Below are 12,500 nucleotides of genomic sequence, written 5' to 3' on the forward strand. Positions count from 1 at the left end.
GAGTTAAATCGTTCTCTTCGATGCTCTCTTGATATTGATGTCTCAAAGTTTAATCGTTTCTTTGTCGAGGCATTAAGATAGAAACCTGACTCTAGATGGGGTTTGGCCAAGTGGATGTTCTGCAATATAATGGAGCAAGTTCGGGCTCGATCAAGTTTGCGCGTGTGATCAGTTATAATGTTTTTTCACAAAATGTTTCCGAATCGTCAAGTATCACCACACTCGGAACGACAAGAACATCAGTTCAAAAACCTTATTCACGCAAAAATAGTAGGTTTCTGGAGAGAGGTAATTTTGAGATTAGAAATCAAATTTACGGCAGACGATAAATACAAAAACTCTACGAGGCATGGTATAATTAATTAAGTTAACACAACAGAAAGACGCTAACCTCAATTTGACAACGAACAATGCTTTTACTATTTGCATAAAAATCTATTCAGTTAAGCTCGCATAATTACAAAACAAACCGAGGAAATTCATAATAGGCCACCTTTTCCAGCGAAATATTTTTTTGATGGAAGCAAAACAACATATTTGCTATGTGAGGCAATTCTTTCTTTTCAAAAAATTTTTGGCTGTCACATTTCTATGTTATTATTTATGTTATTTTACTTGAAGACTGTGCAGCGAACCGAGATCACAGATCCCACTTAAGGTGTTCGATTCCTTCTCTGTATTTGTTGAAACCATAAGTTACCAGAGAATTTCTGCCAACCGATTTTGGTATTTTTAAGCTGTTCCTACATAACAGCCACCACTTTGGGGGTAAAATATTAGAACTACACGCTCACTTTGATTCTTGGATCGACGGGCGATAGTTGTTAGTCGAAGTCCATTACTTGCCCTCATTCGCTTTTAAGATTCAAGATATTTATTTTTCACCGCCAGTCCTTATTTATCCCAATGTGACGTTCCATTCTTGCGCCCCATAAGGGTATATTTTGTTTAAAGATGCCACTGAACACGCTCATGCACGTTACTATGCCTTTCGACGCCATTGTCAGGTTTAATAATTAATGTTCTCCTGTGTGCACCAGGGGAATCTACGCACGAAGACATCAATGCACACAAGACACCACTTAGCAGGGGAGTGAGTGACAGGATCACACAAGACTTTTAACCGACACTGGAAAAAATAATAAAATAAAATAAATATTAACAAAAAACAAGAAATGAAAACGAGATTCCGACTGGGTTTGGCAACTCAGTAAAAATATAAAATAAAAATAAAAATACCCAGTAATTGGATTTTTAAGATACGGCTACGGCGACGACAATGCAGAAAGCGATGCGAGTACTATTGTTTCCTAAAGACGAAAAATCGTCGTCCTTCACTGATGGCACGTATTTTAGTACATTTCCTCTTTCGTTCTCTTTAAAACAACGTGAAATAATCGAATTTAAACTTTAGACGACAACGTGAGCATACAACTTTTCCACATTTCCGTCGCACACCGCAGATTTTTTCCGGGAAAAATCGGCTGAAAATATTTGTGGGTCCACCAGCTTGCCACACACCAGCCGTGTTTTTTTATCGCGACTAACTGTGCCGAAGATTGGGGCCGACTCACCCAAAAGCTTGCAACAAGCTTGCCCTCTTTTTCAGGTGCCATTTCTCCAAATCTGTTTGATCTCCGCCATGTTGGAAAAGGCGCTTGGCCACGTGACTCTTATGACATGGTTAGTGCGCTTGACTCCGGATCGAGTGGTCCGGGTTCGGATCGTGGCTGGGGACATTGTGTTGTGTTCTTGGGCAAGACACTTTACTCTCACGGTGCCTCTCTCCACCCAGGTGTATAAATGGGTACCGGCGAATTTAATGCTGGGGGGTAACCTGCGATGGACTAGCATCCCATCCAGGGGGAGTAGAAATACTACTAGTCACTTCATGTTAATGAAACCGGAGATAAGTGCCAGCCTGATGGGCCTGATGGGCCCTTTGGCTTGTAAGCTTGTTGAAAAAGGCGCTTGGTCACGTGACTCTCGTGACACTTCCTAATTGGTTGCGACACGTGCCAGGTCCGACAGAAAATCTTGGTGAACCACCGCACACTAGCCGTCAAGGCCCGACAAGACATTTTTAGATCTAGCACTGTCAGATATCGTCCGACAAGCCCCGATCTTGCCGCAGGCTTGTCTGAATTCACCGCACACTAGCCGACAAGTGAAGATTTTTTTGTCGGTCGACAGAATAGGGAGCTTACGAAACGAGGACGACTACTGCTACGAGGACTTCATTTAAAAATACGAGTTCGCGTTATTCATATCACTACGAAACTATTTCATGTCGTTTCGCGTTAAAAATGTGTAGTAACTGTCGAGGAACTAAACTGGTATGAATGGCTTGGAAGCGTAGAGAGAGCTGAAAATTCATGTGCTAACGTCCACCACAGAACCTTGAATATGGTCATTTCACGTCGTCATTTAGGAGATGACGGAAAAGAAATGTACCAAAATGTAAAACGCACGTGCAGAGAGCGCAGTGCCATTGTTTTTGCCCACTAAAGTTATTGTTTTGTAGCGTCGTCGTTGCTGTCGGCGTCGTCGTTTCGTAAGCTCCCTAATATCTCCTAGTGTGCGGCGGCCTCAAGAATCAACCAATCAGATTGCTGTCCTGTGAGTATCAATATATTTTCCCAGTATCAGACTCGGTATTTTCCCGAATGATCCCACACGATTCGGCCCAAGATGTTTTGTCTACCAAATCTAGATAATAGGAAGTAGGAACTACTTTTCTCGCTCAATTAAATTGTAATTACTGACACGGTAATATCCTATTTCGATCTTGAAATACTGTACTAACAGTTCTCAAGGATTCGTATAATAGTGAAGCAGCTGAAATTGTGGAATCCTCACCTTTAAGCGAGAATTTACTCAATTGGTTAACTTGTCAAAAAGAGACAAACAAGCCACAATTCCTCTGACAGGACCAAATTCTGTATCAATCTTGTCATTGCACGAAAACTTCCACAAAAAGCTAATTGAGCTTGCATCTTGTTTGTCATCAGGCTTCAACTGGCTTAGATGGGGAGGGAAGGGATAGAGAAATAAGTAGATTGCAACGGGGCGTTTTAGATGGTTTTGGTGTTACGTCAACGGCGCCATGTTTGTGAACAAAATCAAACGTTTCGATAGTCTGGGGCTGCATGCTCACGTATGTTCTGTATAAATGTGTATCTTTTTTTTCTTTTCTACATGTTATGTTGATATCTTAATGGCTACTTTTTATTTTAATTTATTTCAAAGTTTACAACTTGTAATTACCTTTCTGTTTTGTCATTTTACCCACCTCGACTAGCCGATGCTATCCGCAAAAAGCGGCCGTTTTTCTTCTCTTTTTTCACGCAACAACTAAACTGTTTTGAAATTGAATTGAATTGAAAGTTACAACTGATTTGTTTTACACCTCCATTTGTTCCGGGGGCAAAGCGACATTATATAACTTCAACTGTGCAATCTTGCCTCTGAAAAACTGTCCATCGCCAAGCCTCACTCCAAGCCTGGCATTGTCCTGTGTTCCCAGTTGAAACCCGGTCCCGATACTTTCGCTTGCAACGTCTTCTCCGTCAACCAACAATTTGGCTTCGCCGGTTAAGTGGTTGTACGATGCACCGACGAACGTCCACCTATCTGTTGGAGTAGAGTTAGAGCTGTGGAGGGACTTCGTTACTCCGGAATCGCGCCTTCTAAAGTGGAAAAATATTTTCCCATTTGCTAAACGGAGCACAACACCCCATTTGTGGTCCTTTAACGCATAGTTAAATACATGTCCGTTTTGTCCTTTGTAGTTTAACAACACAACACTGTCATCAAGAAGTTTAGATTTAGAGCTCCACCAGGGGAGTTGATAAACTCGATGTAGCCATTGTCGTGTCCTTGGGAGTCGTAAGAGCCATTTGCTCTTCCACCAGGCCCTGGGGTACTCGATTATTGATTTCTTTGGTACTGTATGAGGTGTTGAGAGGGAACTAGTGAACCGGATCCGGTGGACCTTTTGTAAGAAAAAAGATTCCGTATTTCTTACTTCAGAAAGCAAGCTGTGATACAAAATCGCCAAGCATATGTTAAATAAGTTTTTGTAGAAGGAAAATAATATTATAAATGTTAAAATGGGTTAGGCCTATGACTAAAACTAAAGTAATGACAAGGCTGAGTATTGGAGCAAAGAGCATGGTAGTAATAATTGCAGTGTTAATGGAATAGGAAGTCGGAATGTTAATACTTCTTGCAAACCGAGTTCAAGTTCCACACTCTAAGTTCCGCACTGACTTTTTTATCTGTTGATTTATGAATCAACGGGAAAAACGAGGATCCTATACTTTCAGTACGGACCAAGGAAACGAGGTTCAGTATTAAGATATTTATTATATCTCAGAGAAAACCAGGCGCGTGTAAGGAAACTACTTTAACTTAAGCGAAGATTCAAATAAATCTTCTTGACTTTTTGAAATAGTTGCTTCCAAGATTCAAACACTTAAGGAGATTCCTTAGTAATAAAAGTTGTCGTAAGAGATTTTCAATTTTCTCTATTGTGCCCTACATTATGGTGACTCGAAATGCGCAATAAAAAAATTAGTCACCTAGCACGTTTGGGAGATATTACTTCCTCATGTTACTCATGTCATCATTGCGACTTTATCTATCATGGACAAGTTTGTTCCATCGGTTCACGCTACGTTTCGCAGGAACATGAAGCACAGCTTTGACGTAATTCTTGAAATAACAAAACGGGTGTAATGTATTGTTCAAAGCAATAATTTAATGTTTGTTTTATGGCACAGGCACACGTCATGAAAAGGCACTGACTACAAATATTCCTTGAGGAGACAATTTTGTGTCCACGAGTGAAGGCTACAAATACTTTTTCTCCCTGTAACTTTTTTTTTCTGACTTTATTTTATTTTAAAAAGTTTCACAGCACCGAGGCAAGGAGTAAGACAATAAAATCATGCCATAAAAAAGATAGGTCACCAACTTCGTTTAGGATGGAGACACCGGTCTCCCGCAGTCATTTACTTCATGCAGGGTGAACTTTGCTGGTGTGGCTCATTAATTTCGCCAGAATCACCTTCCCTGCAGGTAATATAGAGGAAGCTGCCGCTGCCAAGTGCAGATACAGATTCTTTCCAACAATTCGACAACTTCAGAGGACTTCTACAATAAACTGCAATGTTCAGCAAGCTCTTTAGAAAGCAAACCGAGCTCGACAACACGCCTCCCCGATATCACCGTTTCAATTCCACCCTAGGACTAAAATTACATTTGTGTATCAGCAAAGCTATCACTCGACTTTCTTTTGCAAGAGTCTAAGAGTTCTTCTCATTGTTGCTGTGCTGTGCTCTGAAAATTGTTCTTCCTGGCGAGCTTTACCGGTCGAAATGTCGCCTTTTGAAATGTTGCAAATTACGCTGTGGTGTGCAGGAGAGGATGCGCAGTGCAATACTTGGGAATTAATCACCTCAAGCGAGGTTGCATGAGGTTGTTACCTATGTGCTTGTTCTCATCTTAAAACGATTGCCTTTTTAGGTAGTGGTACTACTGATATGGGTAGCCTTTTAGATTATTTTATTACGTAAATCAAAGATAAACGATATAGCACTATTTAAAACCGTTTTGATACCTGAACTTTCAGCTTGTCCATAATCTATTTTATTTAAGCTTAATTTTTACTTTAAAAGTTGTTTTTCTATTAACATGGCAGGGACTAAGGGCGTTCACAAAGATAAACTCAAATCAGATTCAGGGTAAAGGGGGAAATACAACGAACAAAAACCATATTTTAACCTACGACGCAATAGGGAGTAGTGGGAGAGTATATCTTTAGCCAATCTTTGCATGTAAAACGTGGCCACCACCCTTTCTAACACCAGAATGTTCAGCTTTGTGAAGAAATGCCTATTTTTTTAAAAGTAACCTTTAAACATCTATGAGGGGTAATTCCAGTTAAATTCGGGCTAATTCATTTAATAACTGAATTTATTGTAGAGTCGATGGAAAAGAAAATCATAATTACCTTGTTTGCAGCCATAGACTTCTACTCTCATTGATATGTGATTGTGCCAAGTGACGGGTCGGAATCGTACGTATCGGGCCATGATTGGTGGGTTTAACTTGTGATAGATGATTGAATTTTTGTCGTTATTTGCAGCGAATTCCTAAATGGAAATAAAGAAGACAAATGGTGAAGCGAAGGCCGGTAATTTTTGGTGACTGGCGAAAGAATTCATGATCCATAGCACAACCGATGACAGACAAAGGGAAGAAAGTCCACCGCATGTTGATAATCTAATCAATAATAAGTAGGGAATTTAAAAAATGAAGGAAAAAGTGACCTTGGTAGGAAGGTTTGAATGGGGGACGACAACCCACATCCCGGGCCCGCATCCGGCGCCGTGAGAACGCTTGGAAGCTTATTACGTTAGAACTACAATGATGGTCAAATGTTGTTGGGAAGGTTGCGCGCATCGCTTCACTTCACACCTAATTCGATTATTCTAACTATTGGCTGAACTATTTGGGAAAGAGCATGCTCTTGTGGCCCCCCTCCCCCATATTTAATGTTGGAAGAAAAGTCACCGTTTTGTTTGGTGAAAAATCCAATATTGATAAGGGAGGGGGGGGGGGGGGGGAGGAGGGCTATCTCAAAAGTGACGCTACCTTCCCAACACTTTTGTCCAGGTTTGTAGCTAGTCCTTAGCTTGATACAAAGAGCAAGGATAGGTGGTTTCCTTTGTCGGGCCTTCTTTTTTTAACCGCAAGTATATTAATTCCTTCAGAGCACGTTATGACGAATTGCTTATCATCACATCTTACTTTGTCAACGGTCTGTCCTTCCTCCCTGAAGTATCGGAAGGTAACTCCATCGTTACTGTATTGAAGTTTGTACTTTGTAACCCATAGGTCAAAGTCATTCCTGCCTTGTGAAGCTACCGCTGTCACTTTAGTGTACGACCCTTGCAGATCAATCTGCAACCATTGATTCGAATCGCTATACTTTGCGGCCCAGGCACCACGTTTTTCTCCTGACTTTTGGAAGTTAAGTCTTCCCTGGATGGCGGCGTGATTTAGGTCATACTCAGAAGACGCTTGTATTTGCGCATCTTTGATTTCGCCAAATTCCATGCCAAGAGGTTGTTGGCATTCTGGTTTTCAAAGTGAAATAAAAAGTTGTGGTAAGAAGCAGTCTTTGCATGACCACATTTCGTTTAAAGTAACAGAGACACTTCAAGTCGTTAGAAACTTAGTAATAATGTCACTAGTTTAAATAATTTATGTAACAATGTACAGACAGCAAATTAATAATGGAGAGCAAACTTTTCTCACTAAATGGAATTAACTTCTGTCTTTACGGCAACTAACCAAATGAGGTCGTTATTGCATTTAGAAAACATTTACATCATGTAAAGAAGATTGAATTGAAGTCCCTAGATTCAACTAAAAACAAGGCGATTTAAAGATCAAACAATTGGCATACTTTTTGTAAAAGGGTTTCCATCAAACAAACATTGTTTGCCCAAGTGCATCTTCACCATGATCTTTTTGCCATTTTGCACACCTAGGGCACTGTGGGAATTGCACCTGACTTTCAGTTTAATTACCTCATTTACCTACTTGTGGGATGCCATAGGCAGACCATGCCTGAAATCCAGCCGTTTTAGCTTTAAGGTGATTCCTTAGTAATAGAAGTTGTCGTAAGATTTTCTTTAAACTTGTCTGTATTGTTCCCTACATTATGGTGACTCGAAATGAGCAATAAAAAGAAAAAAAAAGTCACCAAGCTCGCGATCGTTCGTGTTACTCATATCATCATTGACACTTCATCAATCAAGGGCAAGTCTGTTCAATCGGTTCACGCTACGATTCGCAGGAACGGGAAACAGACTTTTGACGTAATTTTTGAAATAACAAAACAGGTGTAATGTATTGTTCAGAAGGAATAATTTAATGTTTGTTTTATGGCACAGGCACACGTCATGGAAAGGCACTGACTACAAATATTCCTCGAGGAGACAATTTTGTGTCCACGAGTGAAGGCTACAAATACTTTTTCTCCCTTTCACTTTTTTTTTCTGATTTTATTTTATTTTAAAAAGTTTCACAGCACCGAGGCAAGGAGTAAGACAATAAAATTATGCCATAAAAAAGATAGGTCACCAACTTCGTTTAGGATGGAGACACCGGTCTCCCCCAGTCATTTACTTCATGCAGGGTGAACTTTGCTGGTGTGGCTCATTAATTTCGCCAGAATCATCTTCCCTGCAGGTAATATAGAGGAAGCTGTCGCTGCCAAGTGCAGATACTGGTAAATATCATTGCTTGCTTTTATATACCACACACACACCACAGGTGGTGCTTTCTACGTGTTCTGATTGGTTAGCTCTGAAGAAGGAAAGTATTATTCTCCCTCCGAGCAGCCGAATGGTATATATACTGTATTAAAACAATTGCTCACCTCACTGACTGCGGACATTTTCTTCTACTTCGGTGAATAATTGTTAACTAGTGATGTAGTACAGGTTTGTCCATCCGCAGTGTATACACCTTTTTATTACATATATAGGGCGAGTTTCATGTAATAAACCTTCCAAATAGGATTCTCTCTTCCTTGTATTTCACATGTGGAAAAAGCGTACGTCCAATCAGCTTCCAGTATAGCTTTTTTCACATGTGAAAAATATAACCAATGAGCATTGAGTAGAATCACCCATTAGCCAAACAGAACATAACACTCAAATGGGTTCCGAGGCGCGCGGTGGAGAGAACATGTTTGTGTTTTTCGCAAAACATGGCTTCGACACGTTTTGTTCCACCTGAAACATCTTTAGAGGCTTTTATCGAGGAGCAAGCAAACAAAAACATGTTGAGTAAAACCAAAAGAGATGTTTCCTTAATCAAAGAATTTATTAGAATGAAAGGAAAAGACGAAGAATTCAAAAACATTGAACCGAGAGAGCTCGACCAAATACTGTGCGCATTCATTCTGTCGGTGAAAAAAAAAGGAAGGAGAAGAATATGAACCAACAACATCACGATCGTTTGTATCCAGCTTTGACCGCTATTTACGGAAGAAGGGTTACACCACAGCCATCATTGAAGGACAGAAATTTAGAAAAACCAGAGAAACACTAGTTGCAAAGCAGAAGGAATTGAAAAATGTGGGAAAGGGAAAAAAGACAAAGGCAGCTCACGCTCTGACAGACGAAGAGGTCGATGTTCTTTACGGCAAAGAACTTTTGGGTCTTTCGTCTCCGGAGTCCTTGTTAAACACGTTGTGGTTGAACAACACGCAGCAATTCGGCTTAAGAGGGTGTCAAGAGCATAGAACTATGAGATGGGGCGATGTTCAGCTTAAAACCAGTGCAGATGGAACGGAGTTTCTCGAATATACCGAGAGACAAACAAAAACAAGAACGGGCACTGAACCGAAAGACACTTGCACAGTTAAGCTGAAAATGTTTTCTGTTCCAGGGAGTGACAGAGATCCAGTGCAAGCCTTCCACCTTTATGCTTCTAAAAGACCGGAACAAATGAATTCAGAGGACCGCCCGTTTTATTTAGCGGTGAACCTCACCAAGATGGCAAGTTCTTCAAAGCCCTGGTTCAAAGCAGTGTCAGTGGGTGTCAACAAGTTGAATTCACTCATGAAGACCATGGCTCAAAAAGCGGGTTTGAATAAAGAAAACCTCGCAAACCAGAGGGGACAAAAGCGAATGATCCAAAAGTTAAACGACCAAGAAGTTCCTCCTACTCACATCATGAAAATATCTGGCCCTAAAAATGTTCAGAGCCTCAATAATTACAGTTCACTTTCAGAGAAACAACAGCGGAATATCTCCAACACCTTGAGCAGTACAACGTCAACTAGGAGATCCCTCGCAAGTGAAGAAATAGGAGATGTCAGTTTATAAAAAAACCAAGAATCACCTCAACAAGTATTGTCCCTACTTCGAGGTGCAAATATTCATGGAGGAACATTTAATATCTCGATAAACAGTGTAAGTCAGCAGAGTCCAAACTTTTCTTTGCACAGCGCGAAGCGCCGCCATTATGTGATTGAATCAGACAGTGATTAATCGGTCTTAAAATAAATGTGAAAAAGTGTTTTCGTCATTGTACTTTTGAATTTTTTTGCATTTAGCGTTATTCTAAATGAGGAGGATTTTTAATACCTGAAACGTTTTCTCCTGAAGACAGATTTTGCGCATTTCGTAATTTTTTAAGTTCTTGAGGTTTCGCTATTTCGCAAACATGGTTTATAAACCTTACGCCATAAAGAAATAATATAATTACTGATTTACACACTTTTATTCTCCTTTAATATATAATAAACAAATTCCACAATAGAAAGTGCTTTGTACGGATATTATTCACTCGTTGCAAAACTTTAGAAACTCACTCGTTCGCTACGTTCACTCGTTCGTTTCTAAAGTTCTGCAACTCGTGAATATGAATCCGTACGGCGCACCTTCTATGAAGTAATCTATTTACATGTTCAGATGTAAGGGCCGTCTGTATTATGACAATCGGACTGCGTGCAACCATAACTCCATAGTACACGCAGAACCGTTTACTATTTGTTAATAGCTGTGTGGGTCTCACCTTACCATTGATAGAAAAAAAGACGCCCAAAAATACAGGTAATTAGATGAAAGCGTATAAGCGTCATGAAGTGTCCCCTGCTTGCTCTTCTTCCCAACTTTATCATTACTCTTGTCAAGGAGTTAAGACAATTAACTTCCCAAAATTACCCCTGAATTCTGCTCGTCAAGTAACGCTAAACGCCAGGATCTCCTTTGATGTTTTTATAAACGGAGTATTTGTAGTGAGGAGATGACATAATTAATTAATTAATTTAAGCTAGTGTATTGCCTTAAAAAATCCTATTTCGATTTCATTTCGGAAAGAAGCCCTCACTTGTCTGCTAGTTGCTTTAGATTAACACATCTGATAGATACATGTTCAACTAATATCAATTCTTTTTGGACCAGGTCGTACCAAATATTTAATAATTTTATGTTTTGGACATGATTATGTGAACGATAGAAATAAGATGAATTATTTTCCTTTATTGGCTTAGAGGCTAGATATCAGGCATTTCAACTTTAAAATGGTACCTTCCCATTCTTTGGCATTAGTGACAAATTATTCGAGGTGCTACTTGGCTAAAACCAACCAACAGAATATTTCGTAAGGCTCAAATTGTTAGATGGATCTTACCGTTTTCGCAGTCTTGTCCGTTGAATCCCGTTTTGCAGGCACACTTGTAGCTGTTTTCTTCGTACAATGGCAAACATGTTCCATTGTTCTTACAAGGCCAAGCGCTACATGGTGACTATAAAGAATTGAAGCAGATTTATTTTATATAAAGAGAGAGAGAGAGAGAGAGAGAGAGAGAGAGAGAGAGAGAGAGAGAGATAAAAGAAGAATTAAAAAAGAAAAGAAACACAAAACACACACTGTACGCCATAAAAGTCCAAGACATTCGACATACCGTGATGCTGAAGTGGTGAAAGGCCTCGTTGGAAATGAATTTGTCCGAATTGTTGTACTTGTCCGAAGGGAGCAGTTCACAAAGCAGTTTACCGTTGATGTCCGGGAAAGCAGCCAGGTTGTATGAAAAACATGTCGGAGTTTCCAAGCAGGCAAGCGAGCACTGGGGTATCCGGTCAACGTGACTATACCCAAGAATGGTGATATTCAAGTAGGAGAATTTGTCTTCTTTAAAGTTTACGAAACTGACACCAATGTTAGGTTCACCACGACTGATAACCTTGCCGGCTTTTTTTTCTGAAACAGATGAATAGCGGCTGCACAAAAACATAACAGTATTATACAAAGAGAAAGGTATCGAGAACGCCGCGGCGACCACGAGCTCCTTGACAACAGTTAATGTTTGTAGTTTTGAAACCAAAAATGTGTTCTTCTGGTTTCAGAAAGTTGTCTTTTTATATGGTAGGTTCTCCAAGCAAAAGGAGGTAGTCTTAAAGGTTTAAGCTACCAGGGATTTTAAATGTCAAGTTCGGCTAACGGTGTAAGCGTTTTTTTCCAATTTTTTGACGTTCTTCTTTGTTTAAATTCTCGGTCGAAAACATTGTTTTCAACTTTGATGGAAAATAACAAATGCAAAAACCGAGGTATAAACTATTACCAACACCCTTTAGCTAAACATATCTAATAACGCTTAAACAAAAGAATACTTTTGTTGGATTCAAAACTACATTTAAGGAGCGTTGAGGTGATGTTCATTTCATTCTCAAAGCATATCAAATACTGACGATATGAACGTTTTCAAAAAAGTGACACCTCGAACCTATGAGGGGCCGTCAGTTAATGTATAACAATGTTTAATATTCAATTCCTGTCTTAGTTTGCAGCCTTGAAATGGCAATAAGTTGATAGAATGATTGAATTCGAATTAATAATAAGTAATAAAAGACCGTTCTTTGTTGACGTTCGCAACACACGGTATCCGATGCTCCCCGTTCAGAAACGAAATT

General features: G+C 39.8%; 1 protein-coding gene across 2 annotated transcripts in view; it reads right to left on the reverse strand.

Moving 5' to 3' along the window:
• Positions 1–3,227: 3,227 nt before the first annotated feature.
• LOC137998810 (retinoschisin-like) overlaps positions 3,228–12,500 on the reverse strand; it is a 32,458-nt gene continuing 23,185 nt past the window's right edge. For both annotated transcript variants that reach the window (XM_068844647.1, XM_068844646.1), the window contains 5 exons: positions 11,495–11,790; positions 11,221–11,335; positions 6,817–7,145; positions 6,017–6,158; positions 3,228–3,994 (listed from right to left, as the gene is read on the reverse strand). In XM_068844647.1, the coding sequence (XP_068700748.1) occupies positions 3,972–3,994; positions 6,017–6,158; positions 6,817–7,145; positions 11,221–11,335; positions 11,495–11,790 (905 nt within the window). In that variant the 3' untranslated portion in view covers positions 3,228–3,971. The remainder of the gene's footprint in view (positions 3,995–6,016; positions 6,159–6,816; positions 7,146–11,220; positions 11,336–11,494; positions 11,791–12,500) is intronic.

The sequence above is a fragment of the Montipora foliosa genome, chromosome 4, assembly GCF_036669935.1.
Source record: "Montipora foliosa isolate CH-2021 chromosome 4, ASM3666993v2, whole genome shotgun sequence".
In the NCBI taxonomy this organism is placed as follows: domain Eukaryota; kingdom Metazoa; phylum Cnidaria; class Anthozoa; order Scleractinia; family Acroporidae; genus Montipora; species Montipora foliosa.